Source organism: Lepidochelys olivacea (genome assembly GCF_965140295.1).
Source record: "Lepidochelys olivacea isolate rLepOli2 genome assembly, chromosome: 15".
Classification (NCBI taxonomy): Eukaryota; Metazoa; Chordata; order Testudines; family Cheloniidae; genus Lepidochelys; species Lepidochelys olivacea.
The window spans coordinates 14,322,883-14,349,574 of record NC_140425.1 but is presented as its reverse complement, the minus strand read 5'-3'; the positions used below and the strand labels follow the sequence as shown (position 1 = coordinate 14,349,574).

At 48.6% G+C, this 26,692-nt stretch overlaps 1 protein-coding gene across 3 annotated transcripts in view; it reads right to left on the bottom strand.

Moving 5' to 3' along the window:
• The window catches only part of BCR (BCR activator of RhoGEF and GTPase), a 130,640-nt gene that overhangs the window by 40,130 nt on the left and 63,818 nt on the right, over positions 1-26,692 (bottom strand). For all 3 annotated transcript variants that reach the window (XM_084649425.1, XM_084649427.1, XM_084649426.1), the window contains 6 exons: positions 19,249-19,353; positions 18,524-18,709; positions 11,356-11,463; positions 9,517-9,577; positions 8,336-8,388; positions 7,786-7,926 (listed from right to left, as the gene is read on the bottom strand). In XM_084649425.1, the coding sequence (XP_084505551.1) occupies positions 7,786-7,926; positions 8,336-8,388; positions 9,517-9,577; positions 11,356-11,463; positions 18,524-18,709; positions 19,249-19,353 (654 nt within the window). The remainder of the gene's footprint in view (positions 1-7,785; positions 7,927-8,335; positions 8,389-9,516; positions 9,578-11,355; positions 11,464-18,523; positions 18,710-19,248; positions 19,354-26,692) is intronic.

The following is a 26,692-nucleotide window of genomic DNA, read 5'->3' as shown; positions in this document are numbered from 1 at the left end:
GGGGACTGAGTGTGAGAATATTCTCACATGGCATTGGGATTCCAGATCCACCCACTGCCACCGACCCCACTCAGGGCATCCACTCCCTTCTGTTACCAAGAACCTCAGTCACAGGGGCCATCTGCATAGCCCCTGCCTGTAAACATCCAGGCAGGCTCTTCCAAGTAGCAGGTTCCCTCTTGCTCAGAAAAGTTCCATGTCCAAAATTCCCCATCAACCCAAACAGGAAGTTCAGTACCGCCACAGGCAGAGAGCCCTGCTGTGATGCGGAGAGCCACCATCCTGTCAGCCTGTGATGCTGTTCCTGAGGCGATGCTGATCTATGCTGAGTTTATCTGATCTAGCACTTGGGGGATAAATTGTCCAGATCCTCGAGACAAGACGCTAGCATGAGGCACCGGAATGACTCCTACGGAGGTGGGATTTCTCAGGAAAGGAGGCTGGCTGGGGAGCCTGGTGGAGGATGTATTCTAGTCAGGCGTAGGAAGTCAGGGAAGGGGGCGGAGGGGATGTATTCCAGTCAGCGGCTAGGAGGGAAAAATTTACCAAGCCGCACAGAGAGGAGGATTTTCTTCCCTCTTCTGCTCTATTAACAGTCCTGACTCATGAGCCTACCAGAGACATGTCCCTGCAAGGGGGACCCAGGGAGATACCTTCATAGGAGATGACCCAGGGAGCTCCCAGCTACTGTGGGCGAGGGGCAGGGGGAAAGGAAGCCTGAAGAGTGGCTTTGTAGAGCAGGCTGGGATCGCTCTCTCCACAGCAGGGTGCTTGCTGAGCCTGAGCTGGGAGATGGATTTAGCTGCCTGCTTCTCCTGGAACTTGACAAGACTTGGTATAATAGGTGCACATCAGGCTGCTGATCACTGATTGGGGAGGTGGGGTGGGGGAGTGTTTCCAGTAGGGAGCTGCTGGGGTTACATCCTTTGCTGTGATGACTCATCTGGCAGGAAGGGTTCAGCAGGTCAGAGGGAGACAATAAAAGGATTTCCCAACCAGCTGACTACAGGCTTCTTTGTGAGGGAGCAAAGGGTGCCTCTCCCCATGAGTTGGTCAGCACATGCCCAATCCCTCCACCCAGTCCCAGGAGAAGTCAGCATGCCCCTCAGACCCCCAGCATGCCCCCAGCACCCGTCTGCATGCTCCCAGCACCCGTTTGCACACGCCCAGGGTTCACACACTGCCTCAGCCACATTTCCTGGGCAGAGGAGACAGAGTCCAACAAGGAGCCTGCTAGACAGAATCTGCTGTACCAGCAGCTGTGTCCGGCTACAGGCTGCCTCAGTGCAGGGGAGCGAGAGGCCCAGGGAGCATGCCCTACAGGACTGCAGTCAGACAGTCTCCCTGAGGAAGACAGAGCCAGCCTCACAGATGTGACCCCGTCAGCCCCCTAGAACACAGAGACTGTTCACTTCCTCTTCAGAGTCCTCACCAACCCGGCCACTGAGCCAGCACCCATAGACCTTGGCAACTCACACCATACAAAGGGGACCCCAGCAGCTCAAACCCTGGCTGGAGGGTACTAGTAACCTAGGTCAGGATGTCTCCAAGTCAGCGACATGGGTCCCCCATTCCTTTCCCTCCCCATCTCTTCCCCCCCCCCCCGCCCAATCAACCTCCCTATCTAGCTGTCTCCTCACTGGCATCCTTTCGGGGGCCCTATGTTTATAACAGACTTCTGGGCCATAGGGTGTTTTGGGCAGATGGCTGTTTGCTGCAAGGCTTTCCTGTCAGAGTTACCGTACCCACCCCACTTATCCAGCTTATTCCTCCTGGCCTGACTGAGGAATAGCAACACAATCACCAGTGTATAAACAACGTAAGAGAAGAGCCTCCCCCACCATCCAAAGACCCTGGGGGGGCATATGGGCTACGGACACATTCAGGTGGGCTTCATACCAGAGTGGTGACTGGGCATCCAGCACACATACTTCCATCAGTAACACCCTAAGATGAGCACCATTCCTGCCAGGACAGTGCAGTACTGCCAGGCAAGAGCCTGGGCTGGGTCCCAGCATCCTGCTCCAGCCTTACCTCCCAGACCTTCTCTCTCTGCCTTACTTCCTATTCCCTTTACATATCTAGCACCTGCCTCCTCCCTTTTCTGTCAGTGCCTCACTGCTTTGGGCATAAGAGCCTTCCCCCCTGCTGCTCCTGCCACCTGGACAGCCTCCCTGCGTTTCCTGCCTCTTCATCTCTTCTCTCCCTTGCCTTTGAGTTCCTCAACCAGCCTCTCAACCGCCTGCACCTTCATTTATTCATTGCATCATTTTTTCACTGATTGCTGTCTCTAATGTCGTGTGCTGTCTGCTGTTGTGTATTATTTAACTCCAGATAGCGAGGCAGGTTACCTGTTTGTCTGAGATGCACAATGCAAAGTAAAACTTGTAATAGCTGTTCATCTGGATTTAAGATCTGCAAAGGGCTGTCTGCCTGTCAGAGCTGAGGAGGTGTATCCTGGGTGGTGACGGCAGAAGACTGCAGTGCGTGTGGGTGAGAGTTACAGGAAAGAATGGAACGTGTGATGCAGGAGGAGGATGGTAAAGCGCAAAAGGATGGATACTGGCACACGTCATTATGGATATTGGCACATGTCATTAAGGTTTGGATTTCTGCAGAGCGTAGGAGGAGAATGATTCCTGTGTGTGATGCAAGAGCAGCGTGACAGGACATCGGGATCATCTGCTGAGGAATTAATGGGCTTCTCTTAATAGTCTAACAGCCTTTTGTTTTCCAAAGTGACTGTCAGTGAGAGCTATAGGGCTTCAGCCAGGAGACAGGGCGTGGGATCCAAACCTGTATTTCTGAGTACACTGCTGCAGACAGCATCTGCCCAGGGCCACTAGAAGCAGCGATCCCCAGGCCCCAAGGGGTCCAAGACCAGCCCACAAACCCAGTGACGCTCCAGTTCACACCCTTGCCGGTTTCCTTTTGTAAACAGTCCCCTATTGTTCTCTCTTTCCCTACCTCAAACTCTCCCTAATGCGACTGCAGCCTAAACCCAATGATGCTCTGCCATTCAGAGGTCACCTGGCTGATCCCTCAGAGGCAATTCACCATCAGATGCGTTTACCAGTTAACTTCAGAAATATGGCAGTCCACAGCCAGGCTTGAGCATCTCAGATACGATGGTGAAAAACATGAGACAGGCTCAGACAGACGGACTGGGGCCCTCCCACAGTGGGAATCTGCCTCTCTCCCCTAAGGGGCTCAGTGCTTTTAGCAGTTCCATTAACTCCTGCGTTACAAGAAAAGGCAGAACTGGATAGGGAACAGTGGAGGGGAAATTTCAGCATTAAGCTCTTGCTCAGAAAGGAGACATTGACTCCTCCAGCCAGCCATTCTCACACCGGCTGCAGCTAGGAACCTCTGGGAAAGCTGCACCGGAGTGGTGCCAAACCAGCCTCCCCACTGGAGGTTGTGCAGGATCGCTGGTACAACCTTAGGGACTGATCCTTCTGGAGCGCTTGGGGATTTTTCCCCTCAAAAGACCCCCTATAACTGAAACAAAGGAAATGAATGGTGGCGGGTGAAGAGTCGGCTGTGAGCAAACAAGGCCCCATCCACAAAACGAGGTCCTGGCTTGGAGCTGCGGCAGGGCCACATGCACAAGACAAGAAGGAATCTGAACTTCTCACATGCCCTAAATCAGGAGGCTTCATGTCACTCAGGGACACCCCAGCGAGCTTTTTATTGCTACTTGGCAAGTTACTGAAGTGGGCACTTAGGGAAGGATCAATCAGAAACACTAACAAGCAGGAAGGAGAAAAGAGGATGAGAGGGAGGGAGGCATTTCCATGCTCCTTGGCAGGGGAGATTCTGGAGCTAAGATATGTCCCCAGAGGCATAACATTCCATCCAGGTTTCTGTTCCTTCGCAGGGGGATGTCCCCCCATGATGGGTCCAATGGTTATCTCCTTCTGCCACCCACAAACCAAATCCTAGACACTGCATCTTTCCCCACAAGTCCATGGGTTGTATGCTGGGGAGACAAGCGACTCAATTCCCCACAACAGGCTAGAGAAGAACCCCAGAGCCACACCTTGGCCTTGACAGAGCCTCATTTCTTCTGGCTTTTGTTGTAATTAGCATCCTACCCACATCCCTGAAGCATGCAGAAACTCTGCCCCCCTCCTTACGTCTGGGACCCGCCAGGCCCACACACTCGGGGAGCCACAGGCTGCCTCAGGACCATGCCTCCCACTTCAATTCCCATCGAAGGATCGAATGCACAGATCACAAAGGAAACGGGGCTGGGGCTGAAGCTCTCCCTTGCCCTGTCAGCATTGCTGTATTGCACAGTAAGCAGAGACACTGCAGAGAAGGGGGACAGGTAATATCGATGGCCTTGAGAGCAATGTGCTGGGATGTCCTTGCCATGCCATACAGGTCACAGCACGTCCTGGTTTGGGCATGGACTGAGAAGTGTCTTGTGCAAGATGCTGGAGTTACTTTATGGAATATTCCAGTGGATAGGATGGGAGAGAACGAGCTCCTCTGTGGTGAGCAACCCTTGTTTTCCTCACTGTGTGCAGGATGCGGCCAAGTGCCTTGTAGCAAATGAAAGCACCTAAAGCAGGGGATCAATAACTTTGGGTCACACCTTGGGGGAGGGAGTGTGTGTGTGGAAGGTTGTGTATTCACACACACACACTTACTTTTAGGAGCCTGTCACTAGGGAGATTAACCATTGGCTGCTTTCACCAATTCAAAGCAATCCAGCAAAAGAAAGCAGCAGCAAGAGGCAGGCAAAGGGGATTTACATCCTCCCTGTGCTGTGCTCACCAAACACTCCACATTAAAGATGGGGATTGGGAGCCGTTTGCTGGCTGGAAAAAAAAAAGGAAGAGAAACAGGGCCCCTTTATATGCACGCTAACAACGGAGATCGGTACCTGAGCACTGTATGAGAGGAGGAGGCTGGAGCTACAGCAGCTAGCCCGCTCCCCCGCCAAAGGAATCTCCAATGGGAGGGAGGTAAATAATGAATAAAAGCCATCAAAGCAAGCTGGCTATTCATTAAAATAAAAAATGCATTATGCATTGAGAGCTGTCAGTTAGGACATATAGACTGCATGCTATCCCATCACCCCGGGGAGGGCATAGACAAGGGGAGCAGAAGGAAAGGCTAAGCCAGAGATTTACACACACACAGACAAAACCCAGCTCTGATCCCAACCTGGAAGGGCTGTTGGTGGTGGGGAGCGGGGCTTGTTAACTCTTTAGGAAGATAGTGCACAAATCCTTCATTAATGAATGGCTGGGAGTCTACTCCTGTTGCAGGCAGTTGGATCACAATTTCAAACCATGGAAATGGTGAACACTCCCCAGTCTGGACAAGCTTTGGGGAAGAAGGTGGTGCCCTGCCCCTCTTAGAGGCAGGGCCTTTGGTGCAGAAAAGCCAAAGGAAGCAGCTAGCATTCGACTCCCAGAGGGAAAGGAAGTTAAAGGGCAACACAGAAAGATCTGGAATAAGCATATTCTTCACCTTGGCTTGGAACAGATTGTGAGCAGAGTAGGTGCATGCGAGTGAGAGAGAGTTATAGATTCCCTCCATCGCATAGGAAAACCTGTTTTCAGCTCTGATTCTGCTGTCCCTGCCACAAGAGTAAACACGGAGCAACCACCCAAAGTCAATATTTTCACCACCGCGTGAGTGGGAATAGGAGCAGCCCTGCTGAGCCCACTCTTTACACACCCCATTCTCACTTTGTAAGTGGATGACAAATCCACAGCTCACCAGAGAGCACAACTTCATTCCCACTGCCCTGGCTCCTGTCACTTCATTAGGATTCCACAGGACACGCTGCAAAGCCTGCATCCCTCATTGAGATGCTAACAGACAATCTGAGACTACCGAGCACTCCCTCTCCTGGGACAGGGGCATTCCAGCCTGTGATACCTGCCATGACTCGATCAGCATCCACTTTAATGAGGCCTTCTGCTGTCTCCAAGGCCCTGGCCACTGATGTGTGTAATTGCATCCCACCCTGCTACTGCCTGGTCCCCACAGCTCTAGTCTCAGCACATCTCAGCTGCAGCCTTGGGGTTCCAAAACAAGCCCCAAAGCAGGAGGTAAATGGGGGAACTCCTGCTCAAAGCTGAGGAACAATGCACTCTGGGGCCCTGTCTGAGTACCCCAGCCCCATTCTGCGTCTGCCAGAGAACCCTCAGAGCTGAAAGGGTCAATGAAACATACAGTAATAACCCAGGAATGTGTATGTTTATAGGGCTGGGGGACTTTTCACTGGAATGTCTTCAAGGGGATCCCTGGGTCCAGTTGTAGTCATCTTGGGCTTGGCAGGGGACTACAGGGCACAGTGCTGACGTGACAAACTCCAGCTGCAGTTCCTCTACCACAAATCTGCTGCTCTTGATTCCGCTCTTTCATCCAAGCTTCCCCACCCCATTTCATCCAAGCTTCCCTGCCCCCCAACTATCTCCTCCAACACTCCTCATCAGTCCTGGCTGTTACTGAACAGGAGGGACCAAATTCATCCCTACCAAAACCACACTGGAGTTACCTTAGAGATGGATCTGCCCCAGGAACTCAGGGAGCCACACAGAGCCATACCACTGCAGAAGTCTGTCTCCATTATAAACAGTCTAGTCTGTGGGTGAGGGGGGACAGAGCCCAGCACTTCTGGGTCCCAATCCAATTCCCACAGAGTTAATGGGGGGCTTTTTTCGGACTCTAATGGACACTGGATTGGCCCCTAGATAGATGAACAACCCTAAGCTTCCTATTTCAAGGGGACTCTCTCATCCCATTTCGATTCCTTCCTACTTCTCTTTACATTCTAGCTGAGAAATGGCTCTGATTTTCCACCTCTTTGCCCTCACACAGTGAGTCTCTGTGTATTGGACACTGGGGCTGTAACATGTATTTCTCTGCTGTACCTTGGGTCCTGACATCATTCTGGGGATACTTAAGAGACAGAGATCACAGTGCCAACTCCTAGCATCATTCAGCTTGCCCCCCTCTCGCTCGCCACAGCAGATTGCTATAGCACGCCCCCAGGTGAGATTTCCCTCTTGCCCAAGATTGTAAGCTTCTAGAAGATGCAGAAAATGCATTTCATTCTGAATGTGCAGATTTAGGTGAACATCCTGCCAAGTTGGTTCCTGAAAGGGGATGTAAGGGTCACGAGTGGCTGGAAAATGCCCTTCTAATCTTCCATTACTCCAGCAGCTGCCTTCCTTCCTTCTGATCCATAGGCCCTTATTTGGTTTCAGTTTGCACACAGAATACTACCAAGAACTCTCCCTGAATTGGGTTAGCACACGCTATGCACGTTGCAGCAATAAGGTCTGCGATTCTAGTCACAATTCCCCTTTGGTAGCTCCAAATAGCCTTCTGAACAGAACGTGCAGTGAGCCACACCATGTCCTGGGGAACACAAGGACTGTGCATAAACTGTGTCTCAGCAACCCAGGAACTAGTAGCATGGGGTTTAAGAAAATCTACAAGAAGGTATCAACCTCTCACAGAATGAAGGGATGGCCTAGAGGAGTGAACACTGGTCTGGGAGCCAGGAATTCTTGAGTACTAATTCTGGGTCTGCATGTAACTTTATCTGTGTGTGCCAGCATGACTCCCCACAGAGTATTAAGATTAGCTAGCATGCCAGAGTTCTACACCAAAAGGAGGCCTAAGTCCTCCGGTATCCCTGCATTCACTGTAACCTTCAGAAGGCTAGGGTAGTCTCCTAATTTCCAGCCCTCCCAGAGAAAGGCAGAACTACTGTTTAGAAATAGATCTTGTCACTAGAGGATGGGGACTCACCTCTCCCTTCTTGACTGTCATAGATTGTCTGCGGGGTGTGATCTCTTCGTTGATACTGGACAAGAAGTTCTGAGAGATGCGCAGAGCATCCTGCAGGAGTGGGTGGTCGGGGTGGCTTGCTGGAGTGTGTTTCAGTAAATCCTACCACCAAGAACACAAAGAAGGGACAAGAATAAGGAACGGCGCCCACCAGAACAGTGAGCCACAGGCTCCAGGAGCCCTGTTATTGGAACCCTTGGCACAGGTGGCTCTGGCCTCCTCTCATAGTTTAGGGCAAGGCTGCAGATGACTGTCCCATCCCACTGCAGCTGTGGAGTCTAACCTAGCCTGCTAACCCCGCTGGGGACACGTCACTGGTTCCGCACATGGAATTATTCTCCACCAGGAACTTCAAGTTGCTCCTCCACATATAAAGACAAGACACACCCAGGCAGAGCGGCAGCCTCTTAATTTCCCCAGTCCTGTCTGTGCAGGAAAGGCTGGAGGGAAGAGAAAGTGGGGACAGTGCCTGTGCTCTTATACTTGCCATTTAAACACACAAGCTACTTACATGAAGAACAAGTGTGCTGCGTGTCACTCGATCCACCGGCTTGTATAGCAGAGCTGTGGACAGAAAGCAGCAGAGGCATAAGAAAGGCAGCCATCTAAAAACAGAGTGCCCTACAGAGCACACTGAGCCATGCAACCAAACATACAGGCACAAAACTAGTACAGAAGAAACATCCTGGAATTCTCTTCTCCACCGTTAATGAACTACAGAGTAAATAAAACACACAAGTGTGTGGAAAGAAGCAGTCAGCAGCCACACTGGGCACACCCCTCCGCCCCCCACAAACATTCCCCCCTCCACACACAGAGTTCATTACTGCTAATTCAAACATTCAAAACACACTGCACAAACACAGAGAGAGACACACACAAACACAACCTACTGCACACCCCAAGCAACACACAGCTGAGGGAGAGTGAATGGTGAGCTCGCTGAATGGCACACAACACTCCCAGCAGGGCACTCTTCTGATTAACCTCTTACATCCTCCAGCTCTAGATCTTCATGGCTGACCCTGCAGCTGAGTACTGTGCCTAGCCACACCCTCTAGAGCCATTCCCCTTCAACGCCTCTCCTAATCTTGCCAGGAAGGTCTCTGAAAGGTGATCAAGGCACCACCTCCCCTCCCAAGCTCAGCATGGCATCTCTAGGGTGCTCCCAAATCCTGCCATCCATGAGGCTTTGCCTTAAACAAGTCTGGAACCTCCTTGGAGCAGGGACGATCTCTTGCTATGTGTACGTACAGGGCCTAGCACAAAGAGCCCTGACCTCAGCTGGGACCTCTAGCACCACCGTAATACAAATAATAATTCCTTGTATGATGATGTTTGTGCTACTATTAGGCAATAGATGCTCTTCAAAGATCATGGTTGTTCTGTGCATGGTCCATTGTTGCCCAAGGGGAATGACTAGCCAGTAAGATGAATGGAGGCTTCCTGTGCAGACATGCAGCTTTCTAGGCAAGTGCTCTGCTAATGAGCAAAAGGGAGCAGCTTCCCGGGGACAGCAAGGAGTCACCATAACCCACCAGCATTCAGAAAGTAAAAGGACCATGGAAGGTGGGACTGGGGAATGGTTATTCCACAATATATCTACCCTCCACCCAGGGCAACAATAGCCAGCTCCACTCCCACCCCTCCAAGTGCCGACAAACCAGTGTCTCCTCCATACAGAACACTCACTTTCCAAGGAGTTTTTGGTTGTCTGATCTTTTGAGTCCTTTGTATTTCTGGCCTTGAGATTCTAAAAGAAAAAGAAAATCCATGTAGGAGACCGTTCATCACCCAGAAACGCCACCCTGGAACCCAGAACCTCCTCAACACCTCCAAGGGAGGAAGAGGTGCCTGTGTTCATACAGTCAGCCTAAAGCAGCATCCAGAAAAGCCCTGCCATATTCCATGTCAGTGAAGGAAAATGTATTGTCCTGATGGTAACTCTACCACCACCATGTCACAGTCTGCCAGGAGCCTGCAGCTCCAAGCAGAATTCCTAAGAGTGAGTCCTTAGAGACCTGAGAAACCAGGGAGCCACGTACAGCATATGGGAGAAAACCTGAGGATGGCTGAGTTACCACCAGTCAGACGGGCGGATGTCCACAGGGATGCATGTGCCATTGGCCCAGTGTACGTATAGTCTGGTAGCTAAAGCACAAGGTGGGCAGTCAGCAGACCTGGGTGCTATTCCTGATTCTGCTGCTGCCCTGAATGTTGAGGCTGAATGTATTAATGTGGGTAAAGTGCTGTGAAATCCTTAGCAGGACATGGGCACAGAAGTGCAAAAGTACCACCATATTCATCATCGTTACTATTTATTACATTATGGTCATTGCCAGGGCTTTAGCGCTTACCCACCAGGAAATCACATAATATGTGGTGCCCAGAATTTGCATTTGAACAGTGCCTAGCATGAGGCGGCCCGGATCCCTTTTGTGGCATTACCACAACACAACTCATAAATCTAACGATTAGTCAGAGGAGACTTTACAGACTGTATTTATCTAAATTTAAAAAATGAAGGGTGGGGGAAGCTGCCCTGATAGCAAGGTGACACTGCTGATGCTAGGGGCTGTGTCTGAGGCTCAAAACCCCGCAAAGAGCCATGGCTGCAGATGGGAGGTGGGGAACCCCCTCACACTGTGATGAGAACCACAGCATGTTTCCAAAGGGCGTTGCCAGTTTGCGTTCCCTCAATCTTAATGTCTTGAAACGTTTTACTTTTTAATTTTAAAGATAAAAAAAGATTTGGGCTCCTCGACGAACTAGTGTTTTGAAAAGAAATAAACGCCTCTGGCACCGTGCAGATCCGATACAGAAAAGGTGGTTCCATTTAAATCCAATTTTTCTTGGCAGCTGCTTTTTTCCAGCTGTGGTGTTTCTTGGGGCTGTAATCACCACAGCGACACTGTCCGCTGGACAAGGAGCTCCACCCAGGGCCCATGGCATGAGAAGCCTGCAAAGTACTTCAACACACAGAATCCCACTCAAAGGGAGGAAATCAAAGCAGCCTAATAAATAATAAGATTCCACTTGACACACTTGTCATTTTAAACAGCGCATTCTAACGCTACCTCTTTCAGCACTTGAGGCTAATTGAGCCTGTGGTTCTACCGACAGACATCATGCAAGCTGTTAGAGACGGCCTTTTACACCACAGGCAGTGTCATTATTTGTGAAAGAGACATCATGAGCTCAAACACAACCTTCCTCTTTAGGACTGCATGATGCTGGAGCAGAGTTAGGAAAGTTCAAAGCCATGCCAGTCACTATAAGAGTCACTGTGGGGAACAGTGAGCAAAAACTGCCTATGGGAGAATTCATAGTTCCTCCCGGGCCAGCCTTAGCTAAAGGCCACTGGAGAGGCTGGGGCTGGAGCAGTGGCTGTGGGGAAGCTCACAGCTCCTCCAGTCCCAGCCTCTCCAAGGAGCGATCGCTGCAAAGGCACTCGGAGGCTGCACAGGAGTGACACTGCAGCGTATTAATCAGCTCCGGGGCGGCGCATGTGTCTGAACATCCTGACATTACCTCGGAGATTTCAGCAAACTGAGCATTGGCCTGGCAGCATTTCTCTGCTGTCTCCATGGCAACCTCATAGTTATCCACGAAGGCCCTGTACACTCCCAGCTGGCTGGCCTGCAGGGATCAAAACAAAACAAAGTAAACACCAGGGAGGGGGATGGCTTGGGACAGCTGCTGGTGGGAGTCAGAATAACCAGGGAAGAGGCTGATTTACACCAATCCAAAGAAACTCAGGATACTCTGAACAGGAAGTGCCCTCCCTCCTGTGGGTTCTCCCCCACTGGAACAGGTGCTCCTTGTGTGGTGGCTCCCTTTACCCAACAGAAGTTAATTTGCAAGCCTGGGAGGATGACAAATCTTTATTACCATCGCCTAGTTTTTCCCTTCTAAACTGCCAGATTAGCGACTATTAATATTTTAGCTCATGGATGAAACTTTGCAGGAGCCTTTGGCTGTTTGCATGAAATATGAATCAGACAGGAGTGATTCAGCCGTATAGCACGAATGTGACCCCAATGAGCTACTCGTTTGCTTCTGTGCATCTGCTGAAGCTGTTAAAGCAAACCCAGATATTAACCAAGATCTACATATGCAGACATTATCTAAAGCCACATGGTTGAAGCATTAAGGACAGAAGTGCTGAAGAGTCAAAAACAATACACACAGCATAGAACCACTGCTGGAAGGCATGGACGGCAATGCAGGATTTTGCAACCGTAGAATGTGTGGTGGACCCAGATAAAGATACGGCAAGCCTTGGATCCTGTAATGAGCCATTATTAATCACTAGGTCTTAGCACTGATCCTGTTCGCTGATTTCTAAATAGCAGTCATGTTCATGCCAGACAGCATAAGATCCAGCTGGGAAATCCATGGGCAAATTCCAAGCATGTCTGAACTCTAGAGTAACCTTTGTGTTGCAGACCCATGCAGCTGTGCTATAAACACCTCAGCAGTTCAAATGGGCTTCCCAGCGTACAATCAGAAAAACACCAACAGAAGGAGCATTGAAGGACTCTACTGAAAAGGAGAGTATTTTCAATCCTTCACTTACCCTATGACTACCGTGGGTCCACTGCCAGCATGGACAGTATTCCCTACTGTGACTGCTCTGGGAGACTGGGAACGGAGGAGCTGAGAATTTCCCCACAGTCAGTGATCCTCCACCATTCTAGAGAGACTCCAGTTCGGAGACTCTCCCACTAACATAGCTGTGAGCTTCCCCCACAAACAGTACTTCTGCATCATTCCCTACATTGCCTCCTGCAGGAGAGCCTGGCACTTGAGTAGCTTCCCAGTACCTCTGTGCATCTTTCCCTACACAGTTTATTGAAGTAATGGTGGCTTGAGAAATGGTGAGCTACCTCCTACAGTGATCTTCACAAAGAGATGAGGGAACTAATTGCAGCCCCGCTGTACAATGGCACAGCTCCTTCTGAAATCAGTGGCAATTGTGCATGGATGCCAGGGAGGGTCTGGCCCCAGGCCTGCAGAGAGCACATGATCCATAGCTGGCACTGTTGCACCATCCCCAAATGAGCAGTAATCCTGACCGTAGCCTCTGCTGGGAGAGACTTATAACATTTCAGTTTTGGAATCATGTCCTAGAGATGGCAGCTAGGATGTAAGTGCTTTGATTTCTCCATTAGTGCAAGGGCTCTTGCTTTCCCTACCATGCCTGAATAGAGTTGGTAAAAATCATTAAGACATTTTTGGATGAAAAATGCCTTTTTGACCCAAATAACTATTTTCACAGAAAATTCTTATTTTGGTTAAAATTTTCCCATTTTTCTATGAAAAACTGGAAACAAAATTTTTTTTGGTAAAACAATTCAGTTTTGTTAAAAATCATTTTTCAGTTTTTGAAAAATGAAAAAGTTAAACCTTTTAAAAAAACAAAAAAAATTTTTTTGAGACACAATTTCCGTTTTTCATTAAAAATCAAAAAATTTCAAACCCCTCCAATACAATTTCAAAATATTTTACCCAGTTCTACTCTTGACAGCTGGTGCTTTTTATCCCCCAGCTGAAAAGATGGGATAACACAGCTACCTTGTCAGCTTCTGATAGCAGCAACTCACTGCAGAGAGTGCCACCGTATGTAAGATTTTAGAATCTCCTTTGTATGCTGCCTTCAGTTTCGATCTATGGTTCTTTATTTTACAGGTTAAATAAAATGAATGCCACCAGTGCCCTGAAGATAATTATCAAGACTCCAAATTATCACCATAATCATACCTCATGGCATGGCCTCACATGTGAAAAGGACCTGATGTGCATCCTGACTGACCATGCATTAATGTCTAGTATTTCAGCAATCTCTCTCTTGTCGAGATGGTTTTAACTGGCTGCTAAGAATGGTTTGGCTCTGTCCAGTACAGCAAAACACTCAGTTTGTCAGAAAAAATAGCGGAATAAAGTGACTGCTGCAGTATCTGTCAGAACACTGCATTGAATTACCAGAGCTGAAATAGCTAAGCAAGCCCAGAGCTCCCCGGGATATTCACTCTGCGTAGCTGAGTTATTGCTACACTAGGGCAAGCTGCTCCCAACACAGATCCAACATCGCTTGCCAATTCTGTAAAAAAAAAAAGGTTCAGGGGAACAGAAAAAGAGAGTATCATGGATGCCCGGTACATGGACCTGCCAGCCTCATCTGCATGGCACGGCCTTAAGCTCAGGCCAGAGTAGCAATACAGCAAGTCAAAGTTTGCTGGGACAAGCCAGCTATGGTAATTCATCTGAAGAGCTCTCCCTCAGCTAGTAGCATTATTTCGCCACCCTCTCAAGGCAGTTTATCAAGCATCATTTGATTGCAGTGCTCTTCCTGCATCTCAGCTTTAGCAAGCTGGGGAGCAGCAGCAGGCAGCTGAGACCTTGTGAGCTAATCTCTGAGCACCGCATACCATGTCCATGAGCTATCTGCTAAGGCACCAACTAATCTCCTCCTGACTAAAATACACCAGCAGTGAAAAGCAGCTTCTTGCGGTTTCATCTTGAGCTGCTGGAGGGCACATAAAATATTGTCCCCCTGTCTCAAGTCAACAGGGAAGGGAGCTGGTGCACTGCTGCACAGATGTTAACAATTAAGTGACCTGGTGAACTGCACTCTCCATCCAATAAGCTACTCCATGGAATGTCTCACTAACTCAGGGAACCAGAGGCACCTAAGGAATGCGGAGCTTCTTTTCTTTTTAGAAAAGAAAACGAAGCTCCCATAATCCTTTGCTTTCTGCACACTATCGGGGAGGGGCTAGAGGGATGCCTTTTGAATGCAGACAATCAGGTATATCTGGCTTGGGAACCCCTAGGTCATCTTCAGGCTCTGTACATTGCTTTATTCTTGTCTGTTCTGTTCTGCACACTGAGGTCTTTTGTTGAACTTTGCTAGGGGAACTCTCCGCAGCAGACTGAAACAACACAGCCACAATCACAGCAAAGGGAATAGCACAGGGGGAGGAGGGTGGAATATCAAAGTACGAGGTAACAACAGTGCAGATGGAGCAAAGCAAAATGGGGAGGCGGGGGGTGGAACAGAGCAGCAACAAGTGGAAATGCACATAAACACACACACCAGTTTCCTTTTTCAAACATCTGAAACTAATTCATTTCTCTGGCCAAGTGAGAGCGGCAGTGTCCCGAGGCAGTCAGTGCCTAAAAGAAACAACCATCTGATAATGGCTTGGTTTAAACTAGCTACAAGAGAGGACCGGCTGCCAGAGCAGAGACAATGGGTATGTCTACACTACGAAATTAGGTTGATTTTATAGAAGTCAATTTTTAGAAACCGATTTTATACAGTCGATTGTGTATGTCCATACTAAGCGCATTAAATTGGAGGAGTGCGTCCTCAATACCATGGCTAGCATCGACTTACAGAGCGGTGAACTGTGGATAGCTATCCCACAGCTCCTGCAGTCTCCGCTGCCCATTGGAATTCTGGGTTAAGCTCCCAGTGCCTGATGGGGCAAAAACATTGTCGCGGGTCGTTTTGGGTACATGTCGTCAGGCTCCCCTCCCTCCATGAAAGCAATGGCAGACAATCGCTTCATGCCTTTTTTCCTGGGTTACCCGTGCAGACGCCATACCATGGCAAGCATGGAGCCCGCTCAGCTCACCGTTACCGTATGTCTCCCGGGTGCTGCTGACAGACGCGGTACTGCATTGCTACACAGCAGCAGCTCCTTGCCTTCGCGGTAGACTGTGCAGTAGGACAGACAGCCGTTGTACGTCTCCTGGGTGCTCCTGGCAGACCTCGGTGATGCTTATTGGGACGCCTGGACAGACAAGGCTATTCTCCTCTTTGAGCACCAAATGGGAGCCAGAGACTCCAGGTCATTCTCTTCTTTAAGTTTCGTCTCATGGAGATTCAATCCTGCCTGGAATATCATGCAACCTGGAGGCTTCTGCCTCAGGGTGCTCGCCCAGCCAGCAGCACCATGCCGTTGCACCTACCCCAGCCTACCACTTGCTCCCATGGCTCATGAAGTCTGGACAGTAGTAAGGAGCAGTTCAACTATAGGCTGAGCAAGTGCAGAATGGTGGTAGAATGTGCCTTTGGACGTTTAAAAGCTCGCTGGCGCTGTTTGAGGTCAGACCTCAGCGGAACCAACATTCCCATTGTTATTGCTGCTTGCTGTGTGCTCCAAAATATCTGTCAGAGTAAGGGGGAGATGTTTATGGCGGGGTGGGCGGTTGAGGCAAATTGCCTGGCATCCAATTTTGAGCAGCCAGACACCAGGGTGATTAGAAGAGCACAGCAAGGCGCGCTGCACATCAGAGAGGCTTTGAAAACCAGTTTCATGACTAGCCAGGCTTCAGTGTGACAGTTGTGTGTGTTTCTCCTGGATGCAAACCCACCCCCTTTGTTGATTTTAATTCCCTGTAATCCAAACACCCTCCCCTCTTTGAAATAAAGTAACTGTTGTTTTGAAACCATGAATTCTTTCTTTATTAAAAAAAAAAAAGAGAGAGAATGGACAAGGTAGCCCGGGTGGGGTGGGGGAGGAGCGAAGGACAAGGCCACATTGCTTATTGTAGCCACACTAAAAATCAAACTGTTTGAATTACAGCGTTCTGTTGCTTGGGCCATCCTCTGGAGTGGAGTGGCTGGGTGCTCAGAGCCTCCCCCACTCCCCCCCGGCGCGTTCTTGGGCGTCTGGGTGAGGAGGCTATGGAACATGGGGAGGAGGGTGGGTTATACAGTGGATGCAGCAGGGGTCTGTGCTCTTGTTGGCTTTCCTGCAGCTCCAACAGACACTTCATCGTGTCCATTTGTTCCCCCATTAGCCTCAGCATCGCGTCCTGCCTCTGCTCTTTGCACTCACTTAATTCTTTCCTGGCCTCTGCCACTGAATGCCTCCGTGCATTAAGCTGTGCCCTATCAGTGAGGTAGGACTGCATGATCTCAGAAAACATGTCATCGCAAGTGCATTTTTTTTGCCTTCTAATCTGCGATAACCTCAAAGACGGAGATGATAGGGGGAGCGTAGAAACATTCTATGCTCTACGACTCTGGGGGGACTGCATGGTCACCTGTACTGCTGAGTTCGCCACGCTGACCAAACAGGAAATGAAATTCAAAAGTTCCCGGGGCTTTTCCTGCGTACCTGGCTAGTGCATCGGAGTTCAAAGTGCTGTCCAGAGCGGTCACAATGGAGCACTCTGGAATAGCTCCTGGAGGCCAATACCATCGATTTGCACCCGCACTACCCCAAATTTGACCCAGCAAGTTGATTTTAGCGCTATTCCCCTTGTTGGGGAGGAGTACAGAAGTCAATTTTAAGAGCCCTTTAGGTCAACAGAACAGGGTTGGTTGTGTGGACGCAGTCATTTTTATATCAACCTAACGTGGCTAAATTCAACATAACCCAGTAGTGTAGACCAGGCCAAAGAAAGGATTTGAGATGCTAATTCCTAATAAGGGGCCTTCTGTGTGTATAACCTAAGCAGCTACCTGTAGCTTTGACCTTGGCCATGGTTATAGTGAAAGAACATGGTTATTCCCCATGAGGCTGCCTCTCTCTACTACGCCCAGAATTGTGACAGGTGAGCACAGACAGCAGGAACGGTTCAAGGAAGAAGAAACACCACCAAGGTCCTAGCAGCTGGTCTGGCAGTCTAGTGCAGAGCTTGCAGAGTGTTATGTGTCTGTTAATACAGGGTAAGCAAGGGTCTACTGGTGGTGGAGTAAAATCTCATTCATTTTATCAATATCATCACTGGCACGGTCAGGCTGGGCACATGGATTTTGTGCCTGGGCTAGTAAGTTTTCATTAGAATTTTGCAAATGCTCGTGAAATGCACTGCCATATGTGCTTAGGGGGTCAGCAGGGGATGTGGATGCAGCAGATCATGATTTGGTTCTCCATTTGTACAGAGCAATGTGGTCAGGGTCTGTGACTGGGGCTCCTAGTTGCTATCACAACACAAGTAATAAATAATAGTAGTAAATCTCTAGGATGAGAGAACACACTTCCTGTCCCTCTGTAGTAATCCCTGTAGCTTGTTCTGGAACAGGACTGGCAGGCTCCAAAGGAAATTGTGTTCAAACAGAGGCTGGATGGTCAGGTCTGACACAGGACGTTTGAGGACAGAAATATAGGGAAGAACTTTAGGGTTCTGAGAGCTGCTTGGAAGTCCTCCGCCACAGTGGTTCCAACCTCCAAGGCAGAGTACGAATTATACTGAGTAACTGCACAGCCAACGCACCACCAGCATCTAATTCACTCCTATAGAGTGTCACGGGATATTTTATACAAGAAGTGAAATATGAAACTGAACTCTATGCTGTGTGTCCCCAAAGGGCTCCGACACTGTCTCTCTCTCAGATGTCAGGTTGCCATGCCAGCCTCCTTGGTAACTGAATGATCAGCAAGTGACACACTGCAGGCTTTGTGGAGAGCTCTAAAGTCTTCTGGAAGACTGACTGGTTTTGTAATATTGGTGGGGTCATGATGTAGCCTCTAAGTGCAGAACACAAAACTGCCAGCCTAGTTATGACCACACCACAGTGGAAAGATGAATTTAGAATTCTACCACCTCATCCAGCCATGGACCTCCACACACCAGAGCCATGCAAAGGAATGAATGTGAGTCTCAGACACACCTGGAAGACATGCCTATTTAACCTGCATTGAGGTTAAAGGAACGTTGGTGGTGGCAGCTTACTCACCAGTTTCTGGAAGAGGTCTCCGACACGCTGCTGGTGACTCCACTGCTGGACTCGGGGAAAGAGCCCATCATAGAACTCTTTGTGGATCTCATACAGCTCAGGCACTTTGAAGAAAATAGTCTCAATCTGCTGACTGGTCAGTACAGGCTGAGAAGTGGTGGCAGCAGCTTTCAAAGGCTTCATGGGCTAAAAGTAGAATCAAGGAGATTGTTACTACACGCACCAAGTAAACCTGTCTTTGTCATGTTCTAATGCCTCCTTCCTAGCCTGTTAAGTGATGTTCCCACTGACACTTCAGTGACTCTCTGAATACTAGACTGTACCATTTCTCTCCTTGGGGCAATTCAGCAACTCCCAGTTCACAGATTTTCCCAGGACACAAATGCTGAAATTACAGTCCCTGTGCCCCTTGTTTTGCTCCCTTAATCTCTTCCACTAGCTGCGGGGCAGCAGGTGTAGTAGTTAAAAGAGGAGGACTAGAAGTCAGGGGTCCTGGATTCTATTCCGAGCTCTGCCAATGACTCCTTGTGTAACCTAGGACAAGTGACTTTGCTTTTCTATGCCTCCGTTTCTCCACCTGCAACCTGGGGATAACAGTTACCTACACTTCACCAGGTTACTGAGAGACAGTCAGTGTTTGTGAAGCTCTTGGAAATCTTTGGATTAAAGTTGCTCTGGAAATGTGAATATTATCATTAAATCTGGTGTCTGTGACAGGTGCTTACCAGCAGCAGAGCCTCTAGGTGGCTCAGGTAGGTTTCCTCACTGGCTAGGATTCCAGACAGGACCCATTTTCTCATCTCCAAGCCCTTCTCCAAGTCTGGCTCACTCTACAGAGAAAGAAGATGAAAGGATAGGATTAGGGAGCACTATTCAGCATAGAAAATATGACCTCAGGACAAACTAAATTTATTGTATTTAGGTACAGAGTAATAAAGAATGTGACCATCACTCAGCTTCTGGACACACGAACAGAGATAAAAATAATATACACAGTTTATTTACCCAGTATCTTAGAAACGTAATGATAATTCTCCATGAGCTTGACTTAATTGTGTGTGTCACTTGGCACCCCTCCCCACCCCAGTAGCCTGGGGTTTCCACAAGATGACTGCTTGTTTCTTTTCTGCCATTTGTTAAGATAGTTCTCAGGTACCAAATTGCCCCAGTTATTCTTTTAACAGGTCTATTTTGAGGGTAGGATAATCTGCACTACTTGGGATCTCAGTGCTGATTCTCTAAATGGGTTTTTCTTATCTGGATTACATGCAATATTAGTATTTTCACAGAGATAACCCAAAAGAGAAAATGCAAAGACAAGAGAAAGACAGGAAAAAAGAATTCAGAGTCATGTGAGTAAAAATAAAGGCTAGAGATAGATATTATGGAGAGCTGGCAACTAGAGCTGGGCAACATTTTTGTGATGTATAATAAATTAATCAAAACATGCAGTTTGGGGGCAACCAAAACTAACTGCAAATTCGGCAAATATTTTCAGCCACATAAAAAATGAGGGGAAAAAAATCAAAACACTTCACTTCAAAATGTCATTTCATTCATATTTTTTAAGTTTTTCATCAGCGTGAGAAAACCCCAGAAAATTCTATTGTTTTTTTTCAATTGTTGACACCGAATTAAAAAAAAAATCAATGGTTTACTCTGTTCTAGAGGTAACCTCTTCACAGTTGACGTGTCTGCTATAAAACCCCATTTTAGCAACTCAATAAACCTGTGGCTTGGAAACTTTGTTTGGCCTGAAAACAGCCAGATTTTATCTCAAAGGTAAAGGGGAGCCATTCTGCAAAGTTTGAAGAAAAAGTGTCCAATGGTTACAATACAGGTCATTAGAAGTGTCCATCTATTTGAAATTCTATTATACATTTCTTGGTCTCCCTCGAACGCAAAACACAGCTTCTTACAACCCTCTCAAGCACTCATACAGTCAAATCTCCTTGAAAACAGGAGAGTAGTTTAGAAGAGTCATTATGGTGCTTGTGCATGGATAGTTTGGGGATCAGTCCCGCCCCAGTTAGTATCAGAAGGGTTTGGGCTGTTCATGTCAGTGGGAACAGGACTGCGATCGATGTGAATATGACAGTAGGCTGCATGCTATTGGCCTAATGTCAGTCTTTCCATATCTGAAATCTAACAAAGCTCTCCTTTAGCTGGGAGACCCTCGTTTTGGGCTCTGGAGATACGTGTGATTTATTATGGAGAGGGGATAGCCTCTTCATCGTAAAGTTTGCAGCAACAGTCCCATTATGAGGTTGTTTTGAGCCCATATGCAACTCCAAGAAAGAGGGATGCTCAGCGACAATTACAATATTTTTTAGCACGTTTATTAAATTGTGTAAGCACTTTTTGAGAGTGAAAGACCTTAAAATGGCTCCTCTCTGGTAGTTCTGCAACGTGTCAAATACCGCAGCACCTCGTGAAAGGAAACGGCAGATGGAAGCTGCTCTAAAGAAACTGGTAAAAACTATACACAAGCCAACTAAGATATGGAAGAGGAAAGCACTTGAGTTTGCAACCTCCTTTCAGTGAAATTCTTAGAGAAACAATGTATTTTGTCATCTTGAAAGGGAGTTTCTGAGGAGCTCAGGAATTTGTAATCCAGCAGACAGTTTAAGCTTCAAGGAAAACACACCAGTGATTAGGCACAGCATCTTAAATACTATACTGAGCTGGACACAGAATCAGAACTGCTCAACTATTTATGATTATTATTTATCTCTCAGGTAACAGGAATGCCTAGGAGCCCTACCCTGGACCACAGCTCCACTGGGCTAGGCACAGTACAAACACACAACAAAAACATATGTCTAAAACTTTTAGCAGATTTCCTTCAACTCAAGGGGAAAGGGCCAGGTCATTTGAATGATCAGAGGCCTCTCCTGGCTGTATCTGCGAAATGCCCAGTGGCCCAGATCTGCAAAACAAGGCCAAGCACGAAGCTCCTGGATGGCCAAGGATTTGTTGCAATGTTTACAAGTAACTTCACAAAAAACGTTCAAATCCCATCACCGCTTCAACCTCCCTCCTGCTGCAAATGGTGTGATTGGCACCTTATTGATATGGCACTGTAATTCTCATTAGCAGGCCCAGCCTGATGACAGAGTGTAGGACTGTGAGAAACCAGGCGTGATCTGTAAGCACGGAATTGCAAAGTCGTGGAACAGGAGCGATATAATGAATTTTGTATAGACAGAGACAGTCGGATTCTGATGAGTCCTTTAAATCTCTTTTAAGTTAACCCCAAAAATATTGCTATAGATTTACTGTCACGCAGAGTTTCCCTTCCAGCTCTAGAAGCCCCTGTTTTCCCATTCATAGGAATAGGTCTGATTTCTAACAATCCCTACTGGGTATTCTCGGATGGTAAAGATGGAAGTTTCTGGTTTGATTGTTAAAATTTCTTATATACATATTAAAATTAGCAATATATATATATAATTTCTTATATATATTATAAATATATATTTTAAAAAAGATTTACTCCCCAGAAGTTCACACATCTCTCCCAGGGCTCTGCCGTGGCTGGCCTCCCCAAAGACATCAGATGGAGAGGTCACCTCTGAAAGTCTTTGGAATGGTTTTTAATCCCTTTTATGTAACCAGCTTCAAGTGTGATGCTGGAAGATTCTTGTCCCCTTTCAGTTCTATCCAGCCCAAGTGGCCCGGCTACCTCGGCTGCAGTGCAGCAGCTGCATCAGGAAACCCCAGGGGAGTTGAACCTACAGCCGCAGAGCACATTAAAGGTTTCCAAGGCAGTATCTGACATTTACACACAGATTCCTAGAGCTCATTCAGAGGATCTGCTGCTGCTGCACCTGCTGCTGTCAGGGATCAATAAGACACCATGTTTCTTCTGTCTGGGTTGTGCTGCTGCTCAGCGTTCCCCTCCCGAGAACTGATTATCCAGTGCACATTTCCTGCTGAGGACACCCTGTTTTGACACTTTTCTCTAGTACCTTACTGAGTGGGCAGCTCTCGCCACCAGAAGCGAATCAGGATCCAGCACCAGTGCCTCTTCACCCTCCAAGGGGGACTGCATCCTCCACTCTTTATATCCCACTCAGGGAAATGTACTCTGGGCCCAGGAAAGTCACAGGGAATTTGGCACCAGACTTCAGCTGGTGCAGGAACAGGGAGTTAGTTTCGATCATCCAACTGCTGTTTCCTTTCCCATCTGCAGAACTGGAAATGGTCTCACCCTCTCATCAGTGGTGAGTCAAAGTGGTGAGCAGCCCTGGGCAAGGAGGCCACACCCCTCTCCCCCACTGAAGCAAAGAGGCAGAGCAGGGAGGAGCACACCAATTCCAAGAGCACTCTCTGCTCCGCCTGGTGCAACTAACAAATGAGGGCAGTGCCCCTGGGACCAGAGCTTCACTCCTTGCCTTACTTCTGCAGTCCAGGTAGAGAAAGAAGTGGAATGCCCAGCACAGAGGCATGGAAGAACAGCCCCCTTGCCACACATGGGGGAGAGGAGAATCTGCTAGGACTAGGAAGTCCTTCCCTCACCTTCACTCACAGGGAGCAGGAACTCTGAGTCTGAGCACACCCAGCTGTTGCAGAGGAGGGTGGGGAGTAGGCCCTGCATTTACCAAATTCACACCGGCCAAGCAGCAGCGCTCCTACAAGACGAAAGTGCAGCCAAAGATGGGGAGTCCTCAGTCGGGTGCAGGAGCAGCACATGGCGGAAAGCAATGTACTCCCTGCCTGGCCTGGGGAGAGGTGGATGCTGGGCTTCCTCTAATGCTGGCTTGGCCCATTTTTCACCTGTAGGTGTCCAACAAGCATCCTGATTCTATCCCTCCCCCTTTTCCTCAGCACCCTCCCTGAGCCCTTTCCTCCCTTCTAACCCTCCTCCCCCCACCCCTCAGCTACACTCCTCCACAAATTTAAAAATAAGTGTATCTTGTAAGAGCATCTCCTGGCAGCAGCCAGAGCCCATCTGTCAGTCGTGGGAGCACTCTCTGTGAAGCTCTGAACAAGCTTGTAATCAGTGCTCTCTGCTCCTGCCCTCCCTGAGCTGCAGGCATAACATGGAGGAGGGAGAGGGAGCACTGATTAGAACAAGAGCTTCAGGAGCATCGTTCGCCAGCAGCGCTATTCACAGGCTGGTGTTTCCTCCACAGCTGGACTGTGCATCACGCTCTCCTGGGGATTTCAAAGCTGATATGTTGAGTCGCTCCCATTGGCGCAATCCTGCAACCTGAACCCAGGCCAGTCTGAGTGGTTAAAAGTGCTGGATGTTATACACCCTGCATATGCTGGCCCAGGGCCAGGGCGGTTTTGAATGTGTTTACAACTTGTCAGTCTAAGTACTTTAGTTTACTAACCAGGTTGGCACTGTGTGTTATATTCAATTACTGCAAGCCTGGGATTCACCAGCCCCAAGGATGAGACAGATACAGCTCTTCCCAAATCTATTTAAAGGACTCGGGGCTTTCTGGCTGTTGTTTAAATTAACAGCAATAATCGTTTTATTGTGAAGGTTGGGAGCATACGAATTAAGAATCTGGAAACACGATGAATAAGATTTTACAAAGTAGTCCCAGCTGGCATCTCCCTGTGAAGGGGAATGTTGCCTCTGAGTGGGTGTATTAAAGGGAGCTTTAAATTTCTCCCCACCCTTTGGTAGAGTGTTTTCAGAAACCACGCAATTAGCATGTTCAAAGGAGAAGTTTCCAGTAAGGATGGTTCTGAGTCTCAGAGAGAGGCTGGCAGCCTTCAAAGGGAAAAATTATTAAGTATGGTTTTTAAAATGTAAATATCTTTGGAGGCTTCTGTTTAATAGGCTGGGGGTGTCTCATTGTCTGGGAGATGTTAAACAGGGAAGCATTCTGTAACCAGGCCAGCCCTGTTTCATGCAAGGAGGGCTGGGTGGGAGCAGGGAGAGGAGCCAACATTATTTATAACATCAATGCTGTGTGTGCCAGCTATCCTCAGGAAGGGCTTGTACATCCAGGCAAAGCCATTAAACAGCAAAGAGAAAGAAAGAATAGGAGAGAAAGAGAGTGTGGGGGATGGATGCGATAACAGAAAGCGAAGACAGGAGAGAGATCACAAACAAAACTGGGAAGGAGATGGAACGAGAACGTCTGAGGGGAAATGACAGAATGAAACAGGGAGAAAGCAGGAGGGGGCAGATTTGGAGGTGCTGGAGAAAGATGTGCAGACAGAGGCAGAGCAAAGTCATAGGGCTGCGCTGGGGACAAGATCCTCTGAGGTGCTGATGCAGTTTCAGAAGTCACCTTGCTTTTTCTTCCCTGACAGATCCTGTCAGCTCCATGTGCAAACCTGAGTAGGAGGTGCCCTGCCTGTCCCCTCCAACATGGAACAAGGTCTGTAGGGAAAAAAAACCTGGTGTGTTTTGCCCCAGGGGTGCCACAGTGGGAAGTGGAGTCAACAGCTGGGAGCAGATCAGGTGGGGTAGCTTGCACCCCACTCCCTCACATTGCTGGAGGATATTCTCTGACTCCCAGGAAGCACCACCTAGGCTGGTGCAGGTCATCCTTCCAGTGACGGTCACCCAGAGAGTGTCTGCTTTGGTAATTTGCAATAAAGGACTTTTGTAAGCATGGGAGGCAGAGCCTGTCACACCAGTCAGAGGCCAGCTTTATAAAAGGGAGTTCCAACTCTTGACGCTACTAGTTTCCAGAACTCCAGCCCTGGTTATATTGGCAGGAACAGTCAAAGTTCTGGGTGATTTAAACACAGAAGTGTAGCCTTACACAGTAACTTCAGTGTTCTTCCTAGCACTCACCTTCACCAGGCTCTGGGGAATTTAAAACCCTCTGCTTCCTGCTTGAGCTCAGGATTGATGAATCACAAAGCAGGAGGAGAACAAAGACTAATTAAAAAAAAAGTAATCTCTATAGTTTAAAGACTATTTAAGGTCCTTAAGCATTCACAGAGGGGCAAGACTTTAAACACTTTGGGATGGGGATTTTTTACCCTGCTAAGGCCTGAATCCAGGCCCTCTGCTTACCATTTATTATTTGCAGAGCAACAACAGTGCTAGGCACTTTGGGACAGGTGAGAGGACCTGAGAACCTAAAGGCTCAGTGCACAAATGAAAGACGGGGTAGCAGACTGAATGGGAGGTAGTGTGATGGATCCAGAGCAAGCAAAGAGGACTGACGGGGCAGCACTGTCTGCAGGTCTGAGGGACGTTCTGGACTCCTCAAAGAGCACAGACGGTTACAAGAGCAGGCTGACATGGGTGCCCAGCAGAGGAACCGCAGAGATGTAGGCACCAGTGGAGAAAAAGGGATCTAAAAGCTGGTGCCAGGGGAAATTACCATAGGTGGGCTGAAGCTGACAGCACTCTATCCAGGGATTAACGTCTAGCTCCCCCTACATGGCTAAAGCAAAGGGAGAACTCCCCCTGCTCCGGAGGAAATCTGCTCCCCCAGAGCTGCTGCTCCTCTCTGGTTGTCAGCGGGACCAGCAGGGGGAGCTGGAGCCTGTGTAGCAGAGGCATTACTAGCCCATTGGGGGCCCTAAGCAGAAATATTTCCCCCTCCCCAACACATAATAAAAAGTGAATAGGGGATCCCCCTTGAACTGTTCGGGGTCCTAAGCAATTGCTTAGTCTGTTTATGCCTAGTGCCGGCTCTGCTGGCTAGGGAGCCCCTGGCTCTTTCCCTGCAAGTGGGTGTTAGCACAGCTGAACCAGACCTGGGAAGAGGGGGCATCCCAGCCGAAGTCCCCATTCACAACCCAGCTTCCTCCTTCTACAGGGAAAGGAGGCCAGTTCTGACACTCCCACCCCTTGTAAGGGGAGAGGGAGAGAGAAATAATCCAAAAGATTGGATTTGGAATAAAACTGATCTAAACATGCAAGAAATGGATATTTGTAATTTTTCTGGGGGCAGCATGCTTGCCCTCAACCCCACATTGTCATTACATCCCTGCATTGCTGGAGCAGTTCAGATGGGGAACACCAGGGACGTGACCCAACCCAGCTCCACATACTGCATGTGTCTGGCTGGCGCGCGGCTTGGGGACAGGAAGTTCTTACGGATAGATTTCTCCTCTTGTCCCTCTTCTCTTCCCCTTGCTTCCTTCCCTCACCTCAAGAGGATGCAACACTCACTCCATCATAACAAGCCCCCCAATAGCCACCACCAAGACTGGGGAACTCCCCACCCTATTCTGACC